Below are 22,330 nucleotides of genomic sequence, written 5' to 3'. Positions count from 1 at the left end.
TATACTAGGTGATTAACTACTAACCTGCACTTCCTTATTATCCCAAATAGTTGGTAATAATAATTTTCAAGGACTAGAAATTTGCATTACATTGTTAAATGAGTTATAAACACACAACATTTTGAACAAGAGTAGAAATGTATGTATAGTATGTTCCAACAAAATTAATCTCAATAAACAAAATTTGTATACAATATGCAAAAGTCCAATCCAATGTAAAACATTTAAAATTAGTAGTTGTTTTTGAAAAGTAGATTCAGTGATCTACCTTTTTATCTTATCATATCTATATCCTCCCATTTTTCTTTTCAGAGTAAATTCAATAATCTACCCTTTTCTCCTGTCATTTATATATAATGAATTGATGATTTCTGGAATGTCTAAGAATTGAGAAATGTATCTATAGCTTTGGAGGATGGATTTTTTTATATTACTAAAACGTAAATCATTCCCTCTTGTTCTTTTTGCTACCTTCAACTCATTCTGTGTCCTTATCTCCTTGCTCCCTATCAAATTATATATAATATATATATAAACATAATCATAAATATATAAACACAATCTGTTGATTCCATTTGGTGTTGTCTGTATGTATATGGTTTCAGAGCTGGCCTCCGGTATTGGATAGCCAATTAAGGGGCTCATCCCTAGCTGTCATCATCCTTTAGTGACTTGTAGGGTTTTGTTGTTGTTTTGTTATCTAGGGGTCACCTCTGGAGATTTCCTCTTTACATGTTAGCATGTCTGTTGGTGTTGTCATTATCTAGGTCTTATTTTGATGGCCATATTTTTAAATTATCACCCAGTAAATCTTCCCTGTCATTTCTAAGAGAAGCAATCTTACAGCAGACTTCCTGGTCATCTGGCTCTTACAATCTTTCTTCCCCTCATCTTTGATGCCCCCTGAGCCATAGGTATAGGAATTGTATTGTAAAGGTTTTCAGTGGACCTTGCCATCACATGATCACTTGTTCTCTGTATTTTGACCAGTTATGGTTTTCTCTGATGATCTCTGTTTATTGCAAAGAGAAGCTACTTTGGTGAGAGTTGGGAGCTATACTAACAGTGGGATAAGTATTTAGAATACAGTTAGGAAGAGCTGGTTTAGTAAGTTAATGGTAGTGTGTTCTCTTCTAGATCCGCTATTTCACTAGCCTCAAGTAGTTGACTATGTTTCCAGTATCAGGAACAATTTTGCTCTGTTGAGCTACCCTTAAGTCCAGTTAGAGAGTTGTTGGTTAGGACCAAGATATGAATGCCACTATTGCACCCTTAGGAAAATCTTGCCTTGCTAATCATAGTTGTGGTCCTAAGGCTTCACAGCTGTGTGGGACTATTAATTGCATCCCCTTGACAGTTTTCATAGCACCTTTGAGGACAATAAAAGTTACCCACAGGGAGAAGACTTTCAAGTAAGGTCCTCAGAGTCCTGTATCCAAAGTTCACCATGTCTTCAGCAATAGGGACTTACCTTTAATCTCTGGGAAGTGACCAAGGGCAAGAGCAATAGCCAATCAGGACAACACTTCATTCTACTTACAAACAAGATTCCTGCTAATAGAAGGAAAAGTTTGTGGATTTACCTGGGCTATAGTTAATGCACTTTGGATTCGTGGGTCTTGCTCATAATCCTTGATCTTTTGCAATGTTTGCCATATCAAGTTTCTAAGTCCATCCTGTTCCTCATCACCCTGAAGTTCCCATGACATCTTCACCAAGTTATACACTATGCCGTAGTATCCAATCCAGACCACCTTGGCACCTGAAAAAGTGAGGAGGAGGAGGAGAATAATTCTTTGAGAATATACTGTCTTATAGTTGCATGAAGAAAAAGACAAATTCCATTTTATTCACATTGATAATAATTAATGTTAATTAATGTAGGGAAATTTAAATTAAGAATACTCCCCAATTTAAAAGTTTCAAAACAGTTAGGAATTTAACTATATTAAGTTCTACTCTCAAGATTATCCTTAGAGTGAAATAATTTCATTTATTCTTAAATTACACTTTTTACCTGGTTATAAAATATTTCTATGTGGTGGTGCTTAACATAGATAATTCTGACTTAGGTAGAAACAGGAAAAATAAATTTCAACAATAAAATAATAATACAGTGCTCAGAGGGGAGATAAACTAAATTTTGTCAAAGAACAATATGAAAATTCTGAGCCTATGTGAAGAACTTAAATTCTCAAAAGAAAAAGAATAAACTTTCACAAAAATGATGGAAGTTTTTTAAAACCCTAAAATTTCAATAAAAATAATTGCTATTTTAAAAAGTCAGGCATAATGGAACACACCTTTAATTCCATCACTCAGGAGGCAAAAGCAGACGGATCTCTGTGAGTTTGAGGCCAGCCTGGTCTACAGAGTGAGTTCTCTCTGTAACCAGGGCTACATAGTAAAATCCTGTATCAAAAAGAAGAATTATTATTTAATTGGCATAAACTGGAACACTAACTATGCCTGGATTCTAATTCTGCTATGTAGGCTTTCCTATTTCAGCACATAAAAGGAAACACATGATGTCAACTTGTTTAGAAGGTTCCCTACTGTTGATAGGTGACTCCCCCTACATGCCCCATTTCAGACAAGAGACTTCTTTTTTCTACTTCACACGGTTCAGTCACGGGAAGAAAAGACTATACAGTACAAAAAGTTAGTGAAAGACTAGGAGTTGGAAAGAGAAAGTGTGTACACATCTCGGAAATTTGCGACAGAAGTTGAAGAAGGGAACCTTTCTGATTCCTCTCCTGGAGATGTTTCACTCCCTAGATCCCTGGTGCTTAGGTAAGAAGTGCAAACAGGAGGCTGCAGCTAACAAGGCGTTTACAGAGCTTCTCTCCTCCCTTTGTCAACTAAGTTATGTGCAATTAAGGGACTCTGGTGTTCAAAATTCTGCAACTGGAAAAAAGATGGCTCTATTAATGAATAGTAATGTTCCTCACTACAAAAACAGAATTTAATCAAAGAAAACCAACTCAATTATATGTTTTCTTTCTTGGGAGATAAACAACCGGTGGCTTCAAGCAGTGGACCAGTCTGGGGAGCTACAGTGACTCACGTGGGAATTCGGAGAGCAATAAATCCTTGAAAAGATGATTACTGGGACTGTCAGAGCAAGATGCTCGGTGAGGGCTGGCAGAGGAAGGAAGGGAGCTGAGGAAGGAAAGACCTTTCCTGACCTTGTCAAATCAGGCAGTTTGGAGAAAGGATAAGGAAGGATGTTGGAGAACGGCTGCATGTCAGGAAGGTAACCTGACAAAAAGGTCAGCACTGCAAATAACTGTTACTCTAGATTCCTGTTTGCTGTGCATTCATGTTTACTGAAGACTGAGTCACCTTTACTAAGCCATGGCCTGTCATCTGTCTCTGTACGTCATCTGTATGTCATCTCAAAATTGGAGAGTCAGGCAACCATGGCTCTCTCCAATGTTATTTAATACACCATTTTACAATCATTTTACTCCTCATTCATTCCCATCCCACTTTCAAAAGGAAAAGTGAGCACAAACACTGGAGTTCTGAGTAAATACTTAATTCTGTCTTCTAAGGATAATGCAAATTACTCCTTTGGTTTAACCGTAAGTCCGCCCATCCAACAGTTCATCGACACTCTAGCTGCCTCTGATCCATTCTTCTGCTCTCTTTCTATTCAGAAACTCTCTCTGAATCCTCATGCTGAGTGTCTTGCCTTGCCCTTACAAAATTATATTTATAACATAAGTATAACAATTGGAATTGTCATAGTTCTAGGAAGATAGGGATTATCGGAGTCACTCTGACATGCCTAGCACCTAGCATCACGACAGCACAATATATAAGAGGCAGGGTGAAAACTATCATCCATTTGTCCAGGATGAAGGTGTTGCTTAAAACAGAGTGCTTTTGAGGACAAAAATCGAAATTGTGCTAAAAAAAAAAAAATTAGGCTAGTTGCACCAATAATAGGACTCCTGCGGAGATGTAGTTATGAGGAGAGAGAAGAGTGAAGACGACGGAGAGGATTTCACACAGGGCTGAAGAAGAGCGTTCATATGCATAAGGTGCTATAAAATAGCTAACCGAAAATGGTGTCCTAGGTAATGGGTGATGTTTCAGCAAAGGAGTAATTCCACATCAATCAGTGAGCTGGGTAGCCTCAATGGGAGTTGTATGAAGTAATATAGGTCCTTACTTTGGAAGGCAGAAAGAGGTGAGAGGAAGAAACAGACTGGATATCAGGGAAGGCACCTCATAAAGTCTTCGCTTTGAGTGGAGGCTGTGAGGGTCAAAGAAGAAGCACAGTTTTAAATTTAGAAGAGAAAAACAGTAATAAAATCACTTGCAAAACTGACACTGTTGTTTGGAAGAGTCAGTGTGGGAGATGAGGTGAAGAACCTTAGCAAAATGTGGAAGAATGAGGAGGCACACCGCTCCTAAGACACGGCTGACGGAAACGCAGGGAGGGAGACATGAGCAGGGCTGCTTCACGCGCGTGCACAGTGACACTATGGGATTCATTGCAGGTAAAGCCGCAATTTGAGGGGTTTGGGGTTTGGGGGTTTGTTTTGTTTAAATTCCATTTGGATTCGTTTATTCATTTAGTTAGTGGGAGGGAGGCACATGCATGCCATGGTAAGCATGTGGAGTCGGGAACAACTTGAAGAAATCAATTTTCTCTTTCTACCATGTGGGTCAAAGGTATTAAACTCAGGCCATCAGGCCTGGTGGCAAATGCCTACATCACGTGAGGCAGCTCGTTTGTACCAATTTTGAATATGTAAGTTATTTTACAAACCGAGTCTCAGGGGAGAAACAGTTTTACTTTGTTTTTGTCTGTATGTGTGTGTGCATGAAGATGCTTTATTTAAGCATGTGCTGTGTGTGTGCATGAAGATGCTTTATTTAAGCATGTGCTGTGTGTGTGCGCGCACATGCCTGTGAAGAACAGAGAAAGGTGTCAGACCCCTCAGAGCTGAACAAAACTGAGGCAACAGAGCAGCAAGTTCTCCCCAGCTGTGAAAAGGTTTTGAATTATAAAGTAACTCTCATTTGCTATAGATTCTAACTCATTTTTAACTGTTTGTTTTCTGTTTTTTCCGTTCTGGGTTTTTTGTTTTGCTTTGCTTCGGTTTGGGGTTTTTGATTTCGTTGTTGTTTGTTTGTTTTGTGTTTGTTTGTTTGTTTGTTTGGACAGAGTCTCACATAGCCCAGACTGGCCTTGAATACACTATATAACCAAGGCTGGCCTTGAAAATTTGATTGATATTCTGTTGGGATTACAGGTAGGTGCCACTATGCTTGAGTTTAACTCCTATCTTCTTTACTTACAGACCCCCAACTTCCATGGGGGTTTTTTTTGTGACCCATACTATGTTCAGACTCTGAGAAGAGATCTCACCAGATCACCCAGCATACCCTAACGCTGCTGCTCTCGGGAGGAAACTGCTTTAGCGCACGGCCTCGGCTGCTCACACCTGCGGTTAGTTAGCCTGTTGTCCTTTGATCTCACAGCAAGGGCTGTGTCCTGGAGCAAAGCTGCTCACCACATGGCAGCCAGGAAACAGCAAGGGAGAGAGAGAGAGAGAGAGAGAGAGAGAGAGAGAGAGAGAGAGAGAGAGATGGAGGGGGGGAGGGAGGGAGGGAGAGAGAGGGGGGGAGGGAGGGAGGGAGAGAGAGAGAGAGAGAGAGAGAGAGGGAGGGAGGGAGAGAGAGATGGAGGGAGAGGGGGGAGGGAGGGAGGGAGGGAGGGAGGGGGAGGGAGGGAGGGAGAGAGAGGGGGGAGGGAGGGAGGGAGAGAGAGAGAGAGAGAGAGAGAGAGGCAGAAAGGCCTGGAATCCTGAGAGTCTACGGGGAAAGCCCCAAGCATCCAGCTCCATTCAAATAGCTCCAGCTTCCTAGGATTCAACATCTCCCAGTGCTGTGCAGGCTGAGGACTGAGCCTCCACCACACAGGCCTGTGGTACATGCCAGATCCAAGCATTGCAGCAGAAGAGGAGGATGTCTAAATCTTTGAAAAAAATTACTTAGCTTTGGGGTTTTTTTATCTCCTTGCAGTACATTCATTGTACATGTTCTTGAGTTACAGAAGGATATTTTCACACAAGTATATGATATGCTTTGGGCCTTTTCCCTCCCACACTGTCTATCTGGTCATTTAACTTTCTTCCCTTTGCTCTTCCAGATAGTTTTACATCTAATTTCATATCATCTGTGCACATGTGATTTTATGACTCTATATAAAATCTAGGAAGAACGAACAAAAGGTCATAGGTGGCATTTGACTTTCTCCGAGGGATTTATCTCATTTAATACAATCATCTACAGTTGCAACCATTCTCCTGTAGACATTTATGATGGAAAGGTTTCCGTGTTTTCTATCTATACATTTCCTGTATCCAACCCTATGTTGATGAACATCTAGGTTGGCTGTGTAAGGCAGCTACTGAGAGCAGTGTTGTGATGAACGCAGGTGCTGTGTGTTCTATACACCTTCACTTGGAGTTCTTCAGATAAATACCCAAGAGGTTTAACTAGGTCACATGCTAAATCTGTCTTTATGGAACCTCTATACCCTTTTCCTTTCTGACTGGAGTATTGACAGTCCCACCAGCAGTCTATGCAGATTCTCTCCTATCATCTTCCTGATTGACCACCTTCCTGACTGGATGAGAAAACTCCGGCAAAGCTCGATTTTGCATCTCTTTGATGGCTGAACTTGATTCTTCATTTGTACGGCTTTTCAGAACTGCCCATTCCTTTTAATTAGCCTACTTTATTTCATAGTATTTATTGACTTCTTTGATTTCTTATGTAGGCTTTTGAGTGACGTGTGCTTGCTTCATTGTTCCTACTGCCTGCAGTATCTCTTCCCATATATCACGCTGAGTTTGAATGTCTTCAGTTAGGTAAGGTGCATTCCTTGAAGTGTGCAAATAGACCCTGCTTTCTGTTGTTTTCAATCCAATCTGCTAGTCTGTGTCTTTTGATTGAGGAATGGGAATCATTAATACTTAGGTGTGTGCCCATTCTTGTCATCTTTTTACTGCTTAGTGTTTCTCTGTTTGTCGATTATTAACTGTTCTTCAGTCTTTAAGAGTGGTTTACACTTTCCTATTGCCCCATAAACATGCTTACCTTTCTCTTTAGTCCAAAGGATTCCTTCAATGTCTTCTGTAAAACTGGCTTAGTGTTCATAGATCCTTTGTTTGTTTTTACTATGAAATCTTTTCATGATCCTTCGATTATGACAGCTTTGCCAGATCATCTGGATTGGTATGTATTGTCGTTCAGGGACTGCGATACAATATTTTAAATCCTTCTGGCATTTAAAGTTCCTGTTAGGACATCTACTGCTATTCTGATAGGCTTGCCTTTGTGATCTGGTGTTTTTCTTGCAGTTGTCAATATCCATTCTTGTAGTATATATTTGTGTTTTAACTATAACATGACATGGGCCGATTCTATTCTCATTTTGTCTTTTTTGGAGTCTAAAGCCTGTGTGCCTGGGTGTGTATCTCCATAGAAAGACTTGAGAAATTTTCTCTTATAGCTTTAAGAAAAAAAATGTCTTCTATGTCTTTTATGTGAAATTCTTTTCCTATTTCTATGTCCACAATTCATAGACTTGGTTTGATCTTAGGGCCCTGCAAATCTCTTATGTTCTGTGTGTACATTCTTATTAATCTAACTTTGTTATTATCTGAATACTCAATTAATCTCTCTTGTCTTCAAACCCTGTATTCTGTTTCCCCTTGACCCATTTTGTTGCAGAAGCTTTCTTATCTTTTTGGTTCAACATCCTGTACTTTTTATTTCTAGTCAGTCATACTGATTTTTCATTATTTCTATGTAATTATTAAATTCAACTTTTGTATAAATTTCTTCTTTTCTTTCTGTTGTTGATGTTCTCTTGAACTTCTTTCAAGGGTGTATTTGTGACTTCACAGATTTATTTGAACAAACATAAAATTATTGTTTTACATTCTTGCTTGAGACATCAACTAATTTACTCTCATTAGAGGGCACTCCTGTAAGTCTCGAAGGAGTCACATTGTTTTGGTTTTTTATGTTTCTCATATTCATACATTGGTATTTTCAAATATGGAATTGGATTGTTGGTTGGCTATGTCATTTAATCACCCTCATTCACTCAGTGGAAGTGTTTACAATGTTCAAAATGCTTAGTTTGAGTAGAATTAGGTTTTCATTTTCTTTGCTACACTGGGCATCTAAGTCACTAGTTAGATCATCAGCACCAGGATCAATATCCAATATTCCCAGGAGAGAAGAATAGTTTCTATAAAGAACAACTATCAAAGGAGAGTGCCACTATGAAAATGCAGTAACCATCAAAGTAAAAAATGATCACCTCTTTAGCACAAATCATTTCAGGAGGTAGAGGAGCACTCGTAGTACTGTGCACACTGAGGTATGAACCGCTGTGTGTGAGTGGAGGGAAAAAAGAGGAAGACCAGTGGTTAGGACCGGAACGGTGGAGAAACAAAGAAAAGAGAACAAGAGATAGACATGGAAAACAGTTCTGAGAAGATGGTTCTGCCATCGAGGTTAAGGTTCACAACCAAAATTGGGAAACAGCAGGGACAAGGGAGGGAGAAGAGGTGTCTCTCACAAATGGGAGAGTAAAGGAGCTGAAGAAAAAAATAATCTGATAACCTAAAACAATCCCAGCTTTCAGGAATCTGAGATATGAAGAATCCCAGATAAGGCCATTCTGTGTTCCTTGGAGAAGCCTATCATCATTGTCATCATCACCACCATCATCATCATCATCACCATCATCACCATCATCAGCATCATCACCAGCAACATCAACATCATCATCATCATCACCACCATCATCACCATCATCATCATCACCATCATCATCATCACCATCAGCATCAGCACCATTGTCATCATCATCATCATCATCTTCATCATCATCATCACCATCATCAATATCAGCATCATCATCGTCGTCGTCATCATTACCATCATCATCACCATCATTATCACCATCATCACCATCATCGTCACCATCATCATCATGATGTAAACAAAGGAAAAGAAAAAAGAACAGAAAGAAAAAATAAAAATAAGCAGGTGTCCTGGTAACTTGACATTGGTTACTGAATAAAACAGAAATAAAAGAGAAGGGCAGGGTGTAGACAGAAGTTTCTATCCTGCCTGGTCCTGCAGTCATTCAGTCAAAGAAAAAAAACACAGAGGCTTATATTAATTATAAACTGTACAGGTTCATTATTAACTAGCTCTTTTCTCAGTAAGGCATTTTCATCTCGCTTTCTCTGTGTCTGGCTGGTGACTGACTCTCTGCCTTTCCTCATCCCAGAATTCTCCTACTCTAGTAGCCCCCACCTATACTTCCTGCATGGCTACTAGCCAATCAGCATTTTATTAAGCCAATATGAGTGATACATCTTTAATTCCACAGCAGGAGAGAGATGAATGTGGACTCAGACTCCTAATGCAGTCTCTTGCCTGCTTAGCATCCAGATTCTCAGTGTTCTTCCTGGGCTTCCAGATGTTGTCACACCTGTGGGAGGGCAGATCACAGATGCTGACTGGGCCCATCAGTGAGAGGTTCTCCACAGAGTGGGCTTGGAACTGACTCCTCCCCAAGGAGGTTCTCGGTGTCTATCATATGTGACTGTAGACTGTCTCAATCCTTCTTCTGACTCTAGATCTAACTGGACTTCCACCTCACCAAATACTACATGGTTCTGATTCTGCTTCTTCTCTATAATCTAGAAGTCCTGGTGTCCAGGTTTTACTGTCTACCTTCACTCTGGGTTTGCCTGGTTATAATCCACAGAGGGTCTAGGAAAACCACACTGCCTCCTGGAGCAGGGTCTTTTTTTGAAATGACTTCTCATCCTTTCTTCAGTAGAATGCCTAGAAGGGAGGTTCTTCCTCTTCTGCCAGGGCCCCTCCTCCCTCGGCCGGTGCCTTAGACAACTTCTACGTCCTTCTTTCTTTGCTCTTTAAAGTGTCTGTTAATGAGTGTGTGGTACACATTTTCGGAAGTTCTCCATCATGACTCCTGTCTTCTAGTATTGCATTTCTGCTTCCCAAGATGGGAAGAGTTTTCAAACGCACCGACCCCTCAAGGATAGACTCCTGATTTATAATTTCCCATTTGATTTTGCTATTTAAGACAGTGATATTTAGCTTTCACCCATCCCTTCTGATAGCTGTTATCCAGTTTATTACTTGGAGATTCTAATCGATCATACCTGCATGTAGTTCTTCAGCTTCTATTCTCTTGGCCCTACTCTTTTGATCCTTCTCCTGCCTCAGTCTCCCAAAGAGCTGATATGCTTTCATACCCATGTCCAAACCTTTTGACCTTATAAAAGAATGGCTAAAATATGTACAGACCACTTTTTCCACACATTTAAGTTATTAATTGAAGACAAAATATTTTATAAGATTGCAGTAGTTCACAGCAAATTGAATATGATTTGGTTTTATAGTCCTCAAGCTCAATAACAAATCTATAAAATAGATTCTGATAATTGTGTTCTCAAACTCAAAATTCTTTTAAAAATCCCTTATTTTTTTTTAAAGTAAGCTGCGTAAACTCCACTAGAGTATTGCTGATAGACAACATCAACAAGAAGAATCTATTACATCTAGTATACCGACAGCTAACGATGGGGATGACCTTTTGGAGACAGATGGCGCGCACTGGAGCTGCCGCAGAAAGCCTTCTCATCTGCACATCTAGACACTTCCTGTGAAGCATGCCCACCACAAAACTACTAATCTGGGGACCAAGTGCAACCTAAGGCAGACTTCTGTCCTGCTATCAGAGACTCCATGGCAGCTATCAACTGCGCCACTTTAAATAAACAGAGAGAAGCAGTGTCTGTGTGTGCAACGAAGCAGGCAGTGCCCCAGGAGAAGGGAGAAAACGGGACCACACTGTGAGTTCTCAGAATTTATTAAGAATCCGTGCCATTTGGAAGCCAGTATTAGGAGTGCTCTTTTATAACAATGTTTTGTTTTAGTGACTGGATTCATCATGGCCTTGAATTGACATTCTGGATATATGCACCCCAAATAGTCAGCAGCCGGGGAACACAAATGTTTCTATGTGTTTGAGTACAGCCTTTATGGTTTTGACAATACAACTCTGCATTGTGCAATCAAAGCATGGCTGAAAGGTAGCTCAAATGTGTGATGAAGTTGAGAGTGCCACCTGTATTAAATGCTCACCAGCAAGCTCCACACTGACAAGTGCAGAGCCGAGGCTTTCTGCCAGCCACTGCTCCCTACGCCAACAAAAGTTACATCAGAGCCTTTGGAACATATGCTAGTGAGAAAAGCAGGTATGAAGAAAGTAAGCAAAGCAGCATCAGTTTGCAGCGGTCCTACAAGAGTTGCAGATGATAGCATGACGATGGCTAGAAGAGAAAGATGCTCAGCTAACTGTCTAAGAACCCAGAAAAGTGTACCCAACAGGAGACGGAGAACACAGAGGCTTTGGTTCTGAGGCAACTTACTTGTTAAGAGAAAGAGAGGAAAGGATTTTCTGGTTTGAAAACAATGTCTTCTTACTTGGAGGGGCTGTGGAGGTGGCTTAGTGGGCAAAGGTGCTTGCTGCTAAGCTAGATGCCGTGACTTTGAGCCCAACAACTCATATGATGGTGGTGTAGGAGGTCCTTCTGTCTATGTGTTGCTTTCATTGGTTGAATAAAGAAACTGCCTTGGCCTTTTGATAGGGCAGAAATTAGGTAGGTAGAGTAGACAGAACTGAATTCTGGGAAGGACAGACAGGCAGATGCCATGAATCTCCTGCCTGAGACAGACATAGGTTAGATTCTTGCCGGTAAGCCACAGTCACGTGGTGATACACATAGAAACAGGTTAATCAAGATGTGAGAGTTAGCCAATAAGAGGCTAGAGCTAATGGGCCAGGCAGTGATTTAATTAATACAATTTCTGTGTGATTATTTTGGGTCTAACCTAGCCAAGTGGCCGGGACAAAAAGCAGGCCCTCTCTCCCCTACAACATGATGGAAGAAGAGAAACAATTCCCCCAAAATGTTCTCCAACCTCCACTAGCACACCATGATACACTCATGAATACACATGCCTGGCCACACACACACAAAGATATATAAACAATTTTTCAAAAGGATCTGCTTGCTTGGGAAAGGTAATCCATGATTTGAAAATGTGATTTCCCATGGGTGAACTGAGCTACATAAAATCAGTTCAACTTCTGGAAATGCCAGAGAGGAGGCCAAGCCATTCTGCTAGCTGTCTGTTTAAAAGGCACAATAAGAACTGTGAATAATAAAGCTTGGGGAACCCCCAAAGCTGCATGTACTCTTAGTGCTTACCACTCATTGTTACTAGAGGAAAATGCACCCATACAACCCCATCCTCTGAAGATAGGAGGGATGGATAGCTTAACGCACTCCCTGGCTCTGATTTATGCACCCTTTTTGTGAGGACAGGGCCGGTTATAACTTGTATCCTTCTATAATTAAGGATAGGTGGTTTTGTTAATTTTTTGAGTCTTTTAACAAAATACTGTAGTCGGACCTTTTCATTGAAACAGAGACTTATTAGTAATTATAAAAGCTTGGCCAGTAGCTTCGGCTTGTTACCAACTAGCTCTTACAACTTAAGTTAACCCATTTTATCAATCTATATTTTTTCGTCTTGTGACTTTATTAGTTTACTCTGTACTGTCCATGATGCTTCCTCTCTGTCTGTCTGGCAAGTCCCTCCTTCTTCTTCCCACTATCCTGTATGCCTGAAAATCCTGCCTTGCTATTGGCCATTCGGCTTCTTACTAAAACAATCAGAATGATACATCTTCATGGTGTACAAAGAGATTATTCCACAGTAAAACAACAAGTGCAAGAGTTGTCTCAGGGATTCCCAGGATCCCAGTAGGTGTCAAAAAAAACAACAAAAAAAAAAACCTGGGAGCCCTCAAGCTTGCAAGTGCTGTCAAAAGTTGAGATATTCTTGGGGACTCCCAAACTTCATAGTAGGTATGAACAGGGACAGACAAGAGTATGAAAAAGAAGGTTGCCCTTTTGGTTGCATAATATCACTCTTTGGAATATTATTACACTATAAAAATGAAATTATAAGCCGGGTGGTGGTGGCGCACGCCTTTAATCCCAGCACTCGGGAGGCAGAGGCAGGCAGATCTCTGTGAGTTCGAGACCAGCCTGGTCTACAAGAGCTAGTTCCAGGACAGGCTCCAAAACCACAGAGAAACCCTGTCTCGAAAAACCAAAAAAAAAAAAGACATTTTATATGTATATATATATATATATATATTACATTTGCCATAATAGTATCAAAAGTTATTTTTCATATATAATCATGTTTGATTACTACTACATATCTTAAGCAAGCATGTAACAGTATAATGATGTGGGATGTCCTTCTGTATATGTGTTGCTTTTATTGGTTGATGAATAAAGCTGTTTTGGCCAATGGCTTAGCAGAGTAAAGCCAGTCGTAAATCTGAACAGAACAATAAAGAGAGAGTAGGCAGAGTCAAGGAGACATCAGCCAGCTGCTTAGGAAACAAAACATGTAGAAAATGAGGCAATGCCATGGCCATGGGGCAACACACAGACTAATAGAAATGGGGTGATTTAAGACGTAAGAGCTAGCTAGAAACATGCCTGAACTGTTGACCAAACATTGTTAGAATTAATAGAGTTTCCATGTGATTATTCGTGTCTGGGAGGCCAGGAAATGAAAGTGAAGTCATTGTCTACAAAATAAATTAAAGAGAATCATTCTTATAAATATACTCATCATTTTTGCAGGTAATGCTAGATGCCAAAGACAAAAAATCAGCAGATTCTTTTATTAGGACTGTGATAGTTAACTGGAATAAGATACTAAGTACTGAGCCAAAATGTTCATGAATAATTAAGAAAGTGAGTAGAACATGCCTTACTCAAATTTCCAATCTTTTCCAACTATAAATTATGGAAATCTGTTAATTAAAAATAATTATTTTTTGGAATTGCAATTGATAAGGACAAGAGTGGTTCATTTTTTATCAGAACCAACTGTGATTCTTACAAATAAACTTAAAAATACCAGACTCCTATCCTAATTCCTTGATTTCCTTTAAATGCTACCATGAGATATGGATTATCTCAACAGAAGCAGGTAATTTCACAAGCCTTTATATCCCAAGATAAAAGAGAAAAAGAAGAAGAAAATTTTAAGACAACCTTGGGAAGTAAAGCAAAGTAATAAAAACGTTATGTTTATAGGTATGTTACATAAAACAACAATAAAAAGTCTTTCGTGGACTGGGAGATTACTCAGTTGGCAATGTACTTGCTGTGCAAACATGAAGACCTGGATTTAAGTCTCCTGAGCCCACAGCACAGCTTGTAACCCCCTCCCAGCACTGAGGGTAGCAGAGACAGATGGAGTCACTGGCCAGACAGTCCAGGTAATGCTCAAACTCCATTCAGTGAGAAACACTGTCCCAAAACCTAAGCAGAGAATGATTGGGGAAAGATATCCAGTGTCAGCCTTTGTCCCTGCATATATAAGTGCACATGTCCACACTAGCAAGTTCACACACATCCCCCCCCCCACACACACACACACCCTTTCAGTCTATCAAAATCTATAATCCTGAGTAGACTGAGATTCTGAAAGATAAGGTTCCTAAAATTCAGAACTCGGTGACAGAGAGTGCTCATCTTGAGTTTCAGGCATGCAAATTTTCTGACACCAAGTCATGCCCAAAAAACTGGTGTTTTTGTTTGTTTGTTTTTTGCTTTGTTTTTTATCTGCATCTGTCCTTGCTATGCATCCCTCTCCCATTCTTACATAAATCTCTCACCAAGTGTCTTATTTATCATTCTTTCTGATCAACAGATACTTTGGGATCTTGCTTATAAACAAAAAATGGTGACATCATAGCAAGAGCACAACAGGAAAGCCTAGATCCTCCTGTTCACACTGGGAGAAATGCAGATACTGAGAGAAAGGCTTCTGCATGTTGGGAAGTGGGAATTTAACCACACCAACACCAGCAGGAAGGATGGATCCATTTATATCGCAAACTCTCCCCGAAGCACAGCATTACAAAACTAGAATGCAATAGTCAGCTAAAGCATCCCCAGGAGAAGGAAAAGGACATCTAAATCCAGGAAGCCCACAGGATTCAAAAATTTGTACGAATAAATCCACACCATGGTACACTACATTTGAATGGCAACAAGAGAAAAATTCCTTGTCATGTACAAGGTAATTACCAGGAGAGTAGTGAGTGCCAGAAGACTAGAGAGTGAGTGCCAGGAGTCTAGTGAGTGCCAGAAGACTAGAGAGTGAGTGCCAGGAGACTAGAGAGTGAGTACCAAGAGAGAGACTAGTGAGTGAGTACCCGGATACTAGTGATTGCCAGGAGATCAGAAGCAGCATTTTCAGACACCTTCCTGAGGAGAAAGAGTGGAATGCTGAGTTCCATGTACTAGAAAAATAACTGTTAATCAGTAACATTATATCTACAAAACTGGACTCCAAAAACGACAAACAGGACTAGAAAAGGATTCAGTGGTTAAAAACAATTGCTGATCTTCCAGAAGACCTGAATGTTTCCCAGCAACCACATCCGGCAGCTAGCAGTCATCTGTAACTCTGGTACCAGAGATCCGGTGTGTTCTGGACTGCACAGTCATAGTGCACTCATATGCATGTACCCACTCATAATTTTAAAATAATAAAAATAAAGTTTTTAAATGAGAGACTTTGTCACACAAATTATGCATAATCCCTACAATGTCTTACAAGAATTGTGAATGGAAATGTCTAAACTAGAAACAACAGGAAGGAAAAGAACAATATAATAGGAAAGAATACAATATATGCTCTCTACAAAAAAAAAAAAAAAAAGGTCACATTATATTGTTAAGGACCCTCACAGCCTGTGTGGTGGTCTCCCCAGAGTCTCAGGCATTTAAATACTTGAACCCCAGCAGGTAGGGCTATTTGTGTAGGATTAGGAGGTGTGGCCTTGCTGGAGGAAGTGTGTCACTGTGAGGATGGGCTTTGAGGTTTCTTTTGCTCAAGTTTCACTCAGTGTGACCATCAGTTGACTTCCTGTTGCCTCTAAGAGATAGTACTCTCAGCTCCAGCACATCTGCCTGCAAGCCGCCATGCTCATCATCATGATGATAATGGACTGAACCTCTGAAACAGTAATCCAGTCACCCCAATTAAATGTTTTCTTTATAAGAGTTGCCATGATCATGCTGTCTCTTCACAGCAATAGAAGCCCTAACTAAGATAGGGTACAAGCATCATAAAAGCTGGAGGACCAGGACAGTTGCTGCTACACAGTGTCATCTAGATATGGCAGAAAAGTCACACCCTTAAAATCTCAACAATGTGGTTACCTAAACAAGATAGGAAAATGACACCAGGTGACAAGCCAACATGGGTGGTCCCATACCTAGATAAAGAGCTTTTGGCAGCCAATGACTGCTGAGAGAGGAAGAATGGTTTCTCCAGGGATGAGTCTCTGATAGGTTTCCAGATTCCAAGTGGTCAGCCCTACACATATGTATGCATGAACAACACTAGATGAACTCAGTAGGCCATATGTATGTATGTATGTATGTATGTAACAATAATAATTAGAGAATACAAGGGCATGAGTTGGAGAGGGAGTGGGGAAGCCATGGGAAGAATTGAGAAGATGGGAAGGTGAAGAGTATGCAAATACAGTACTTGCAATTAAAATTCTCAAAAATAAAATTTTTAAATAAAATAACAGAGAAATGTATATAAAATAAATATTCATTTTTCAAATTATGTATATGCATTGTGTGGGTTTGTGCATAGGATATTGATGTGAGAACCAGTGCCCACAGAAACCAGAGGAGTCCTGGAGCTGGAGTCACAGGCAGTTCTGAACACCTCACATGGGTGCTAGGAACTGGACTTGTGTCTTCTGCAAGAGAAATACCAAGTCAGTCTTGCAGCTACCTCTTCAGCTTCCATTGCTTTTATATTAGAAAGAAAACCTTAAAATTAGACACCAACTAGAAAGAACAGACTTGAGGGACAGTGGAGACTAAGTAGGCCTAACAGACACAGACAGAACATTGCATGTGTAATTAGGTACAATCTTGGAGAAAACTAGATCGTATAAGGAATCAAAAGAAAGAGTGGAAAACAGCCTAAGACAAACAAGAACACAACATACTGAAACTCCAGAACGGTACCACAGCAGTACAAAGGGGGGTGCTTATTGTGACGAATATTCTCCAATTATTTTTCAATCAAAGTAACAGAAAGAGACAAACTAAACCCAAAACTAGCAAAAAGCAATGAAAGAATTTAATAGAAATAAAGGAATCGATAATAGGAAAATTAAAATTTAAGAGTTTTTAAATAATGGGGAAAAGTACACCAATATTAGTTTAGCTACACCAATAATAAGAAACAGGTAAAATTAAAAATGATAGCAATATCACAACTAATGTAAGACATAAAAAGGACAGTGAAACTACTATCAAAAACTATAAGCAACTGTAGCTACACAACTCAGTATAAATAAATGTTTCTAGAAAAGTGCATCCTATCAAGGGTTAATTATAAAGAGAATATGAGTCCACCGGCAACTAGTAAGATGGTTAAATCAGTAACCAAAAACCTCACACCTAGGACAAGCACAGAGCCAGATGATTTCAATAGCACACTCTATCATGAATTCAAAGACTTGATAATGTGAGTGGCACACCCCAATTTATACATCTACAATACAGTTCCTGCTCGGGCTCAGGGGACATCACAGAAAGGGAGGCAGGAAGATTATGAGAGTCAGAGGGTCAGGAAGTCCACTGGGGGAAAATCTCCTGGAAATGTCAGGCGAGTCACACCCATAAAACCACAACGTATGGCTGCCTATCCAAGACCAGAACAATGCCAATAACCAATAGACATGCAAATGTAGAAGGGGGCAAATCTCCCTGGGCCAAACTTCTAGACAAAGAACTACACGCAACTAAGGGATGCTGAGAGAGGAAAAGCCCCAGAATTAGAATTTCATGTATATACTGTATATATAAGCAACATTAAATGGGCTTAACAGGTTCTATTTATATAGGTGTGTGTGTGTGTGTGTGTGTGTTATAATAACCATGAAAAAGAGGTCATGAATTCAAGAGGAATTAAGGAAGGGGATACAGGAGATGTTGGAAGAGGAGAACATGGAAGGGATTGGAGGGAGAGAAAAGATTTAGGGCGGGGAGGTTAAAATATTAAAGTAAAAAATAATAAGGACGACAATGTCATCACTTCTCAAACCTTTCTAAGTGATAAACTGCAGAGGACAGAGCACTTTCAAACTCATTTTATGAAATGAAATATGATGCCAAAAGAAAAGATAAATTTGTGATACCAAAAGGTAAAAATATGATACCACAAAAAAGAAAAGATATATATCAATATCCTGATAAACTCAGATGTAAAACTCCTAACAAAAAATACTAGTGTGAGCGACAGCTTTTCATTCCAGTGCCAAATATCTGTGACAAATAACTCAAAGGAAGGAACTGTTTCCTATATTTCAGCTCATGTTCTGGAGGCATCATTTATGGTGGCAGGAGCCTGTGACAGAGGAGTGATTTCATCCTGTGGCTTCCAGGAAAGGAAGCAAGTACATGGCTGTGACCCATGCATCATAGACATGTAAAGGCAACATGTATGTATGCACAAATGTACATATATAACTATATGTAATATAGTTAAATAAGTTATGTATAATTTGGACAGGAAGCCTAAACCTCTCCTCTCCTTTCTTTGCTGTTATACTTTTATGAAGTGGCAGGTTAGAAGCTGCTTTGGCCCTCTAAATGCTTGAAATACTGTTTTATTTCTGATTCACTACTCTTTTCACGTATTTTTATACTTCACATATATTTATATAATTCATATATGTTTATATCTATCATATATGTGTATATATATATGAAAGAGAAATGAGGACAATTTGAAGGGAGGGAATGGACAGTGGTAGGGAAAGAGGACAAAGGTGGGTAAAGGGATGAATAGTACGGAGGTACAGAGACTTTTTTGATGAAAATATCATAATGAGGGCTGGAGAGATGGCTCAGAGGATAAGAGCACTGCCTGCGCTTCCAAGATCCTGAGTTCACTTCCCAGCAACCACATGCTGGCTCACAACCATCTGTAATAGGATCTCGTGCCCTCTTCTGGCCTGCAGGCAGAATAACATGGTATATATAAATAAATCTTTTTTAAAAAGAAGATGACGTATGAACCTTTTTTTCTGTGAATGTTAAAGAAGGAAATGAATGGCAAGGGAAAATAGTTTAACTCAGAATGGAAGAGCAGAACAGCGGGTCCAGGCGTGATGCGCTGCACAGACTTACAAGTCCTGAGATCTCTATACCAACGTGAGCACAGATACTATGCTGTAAAATATTCCTTAATTTATAAAGAACACAAGGAATACTAAAGGACACGTGTCCCAAATGTGGTGATGTGGAGTTACATATGTGTGCATGTGTGCTTGCTTACATGTACACGTGTGTGTGCCTCTATACACATATAAAACTTAATGTTAAAATTCAATGTTAATCACATCAAAACACTGAAAAGACTATCTGCTCAAAACCTCTACAAGTATCAGACATAATAATGTGAAAAGATTAGTGATTTCTCTACCTGAGCACTAGCAGGTCACTCTCATTGTTTGTTTGTTTGTTTGTTTGTTTTGGTTCTTTTTGGGTTTTGAGACAAAGTTTTTCTGTGTAGCCCTGGCTGTCCTGAAACACTCTAAATAAACCAGGCTAGCCTCGAACTCAGAGATCCACTTGCCTCTGCCTCCTGATACCAGGATTAAAGGCATACACTGCCACCACCAGGCAACTGGGTTGCTTTTGATAGATGGAAGCACTGGAAAGAAAATTATTAACTTCCAGGCTAGGTAAAATAAAAGAATAAATCCTTCCAAAACACACCGGTGACCTTAATTCTGACACATGAACACAGAATTTACAAGTACATAATGAGTTGCTTTTTATTAATGCATATATATCAACTCCTTAATTAATCTGGACAGGAAGCCTAAACCTCTCGCCTTTCATTACAGATACACTGTTATGAAGTGACAGGTTACAATGTATCCAAGTGCTTTAAGAAACGGTGTGTTAGCTTTAGGTCGTTGCTCTTTTCCCTCTGTGTTCAGCTAGAGATGGATTTTAGGTGACTGAGCCAAATGAAATACTTTGTGTTGTCTGTGCTTCAAAACTGCTCATCCACAAGATGGTTGAAATCTTCAAGTAGGCAAACGGTCTGAAAATTTCCGTTTGTTATTTCACCCTAGAGCAGTGGTTCCCAGCCTTCCTGACTCTGCGGCCCTGTAATACAGTTCCTCATGTTGTGGCCACCCCCAGCCACAGATGATCCTCATTGCTACTTCTTAACTGTAACTTTGCTACTGTTATGAATCATAATGTAAACATCTGTGTTTTCCAATGGTCTTAGGCGACCCCTGAGAAAGGATCACTCAACCCCCGCAAAGTAAGCAGAACAAAATAGTAGTGACCTTTTAATTTAAACAAACACAGAGATGGATAGGAATGAAGACAAAACTTCCTGAGAAAAATGGAAAGATTTTTGAACTCTGAAATATTCCAGTAGCCCTTTGCCTAGTGAGTTTGGATTTGTGAAAATTTTAAAATAAAATGTAGACGAACAGCATCAGCTTTAAAATCTATAATTACTTGCTACAGACGTAACAGATTACATTTCGCTGAAGCAGTGTTGGGGGGGTGGCGGTGCCTGTTCTCATGTTTGCTGAGCACAGCATCGTCATAGGCCACCAAATGCAGCTGTTAACTTCGCCTTGGGAGATGGAAGAACAAATAGGCTATGGAGTCTTTTCTTCCTTTACACTTGCTATTTCCAGTCATTGTCACCCAGAATGCTGAAAACACTTGCTTCTGCCTCCCCTGCAGTCTCCTGAACTCTCTGCCCAGCTCAAGGCTGCAATACATGGGAAAAGAAAGAGAACCTAGGTCAGTTCCTACCAAGCTGCTCCTGTGCTTTGGGGGCCCAAGCCCAAGGCCATTTTCCTTGCAGTGAGGTTGGTCCAGACCCCTAGCCCCACCTTGAAGTGTAAGAAAACAGAAAGCATCCTGCTGCAGCCTAGAGAGCTGGGGAGCTCATCTCACACTGGATGCTACAGCTTCATCTCGTGGAAGGGGGCACATAGCACAGATTCTAGCTGGTCTTATTAATAAAGACCCAAAGTCGGATATAGGAGTTAATGCTGAAGATCAAAGAAGCAGATAGGCCAACCACTAGAGAGTTCAGACCAAAGGGGTGATCCTGTCCTCAGACTGTATCTCCAGACTCCATCTGTCTCCACCAAACCCTGGACTGCAGCTGTCTCCATCAGTCTTCAGACTGTGACTGTATCCACCAAACCTCAGACTGCGCTGAGCTCCTGTCTCCTTCTGCCTTATATTCCTCTCTCCACCCAGTCATTTCACTCCTGTTTCTACCTCCCTAGTGCTGGGATTAAAGGCGTGGGATCCCAAATACTGGAATCAACTTTATGTGAACTCTGTTTCTCTTTTAGCCAGATTCAGTCTTGTGTAGACCAGGGTGACCCTGAACTAACAGAGATCCCTCTGCCTCTGTCTCCCGAGTCCTGGAATTGAAGTGTGTACCACCACTCCCTAGCCTCTAGTGGCTGAGCTCTGCACGTCTATCTCCAGGCAAGCTTTATTTGTTAAAGCATAAACAAAATCACACAACAGGGTAGTTGAGAAAAAGAGTTCAGATTTGCTGTTGGTCCAGCAATAGCCACCGTCAAGCTTAGAAAGGGAGTGAGGATGGCAAAGCAACAAGAAGCGAGTTTCTTTCATCGTGATCTCTACGTCATAACATGCACCCATTCTCCAGTCTTCATCTGCATTTTAATGTTAACCAACTTCAATGGGCAGATTTTATAAAATATTGTTGCAAATTGTCTAATCGTATCTTTTAACACTGTAATTTCTGTTTTATGGATTCTTTCCTTAGCAGACATAAAAAGAAACTGTCTTTTAGTTATCTAATGGCCTATTCCACAAGGAACTATAAACTTATTATGTACAGTTATGATGCGTGATCATTAAAATTTTAAATGTCAAGTGGATAATTAATTGTACAAGCTCAACTTACTGATAATTCTTTTCTCCCCCTGGTTGAGGGCTATATTTTCAAATGTACCATGGACAGAATGTAAACAAGTATTTGTGGCACACATTCATGCGTGTAGTTCTGTGTGCATGGG

General features: G+C 40.1%; 1 protein-coding gene across 2 annotated transcripts in view; it reads right to left on the bottom strand.

Annotated features, from left to right (window-relative positions):
• Nucleotides 1-22,330, bottom strand: part of Tmem232 (transmembrane protein 232) — a 256,911-nt gene that overhangs the window by 149,237 nt on the left and 85,344 nt on the right. For both annotated transcript variants that reach the window (XM_041631893.1, XM_041631894.1), the window contains one exon: nt 1,584-1,762. In XM_041631893.1, the coding sequence (XP_041487827.1) occupies nt 1,584-1,762 (179 nt within the window). The remainder of the gene's footprint in view (nt 1-1,583; nt 1,763-22,330) is intronic.

This window comes from Microtus oregoni, unplaced genomic scaffold, assembly GCF_018167655.1.
Source record: "Microtus oregoni isolate MIOR12 unplaced genomic scaffold, Mior012 000038F_ref0000394, whole genome shotgun sequence".
NCBI lineage: Eukaryota > Metazoa > Chordata > Mammalia > Rodentia > Cricetidae > Microtus > Microtus oregoni.
This window is presented reverse-complemented; position numbering and strand designations above follow the sequence as displayed.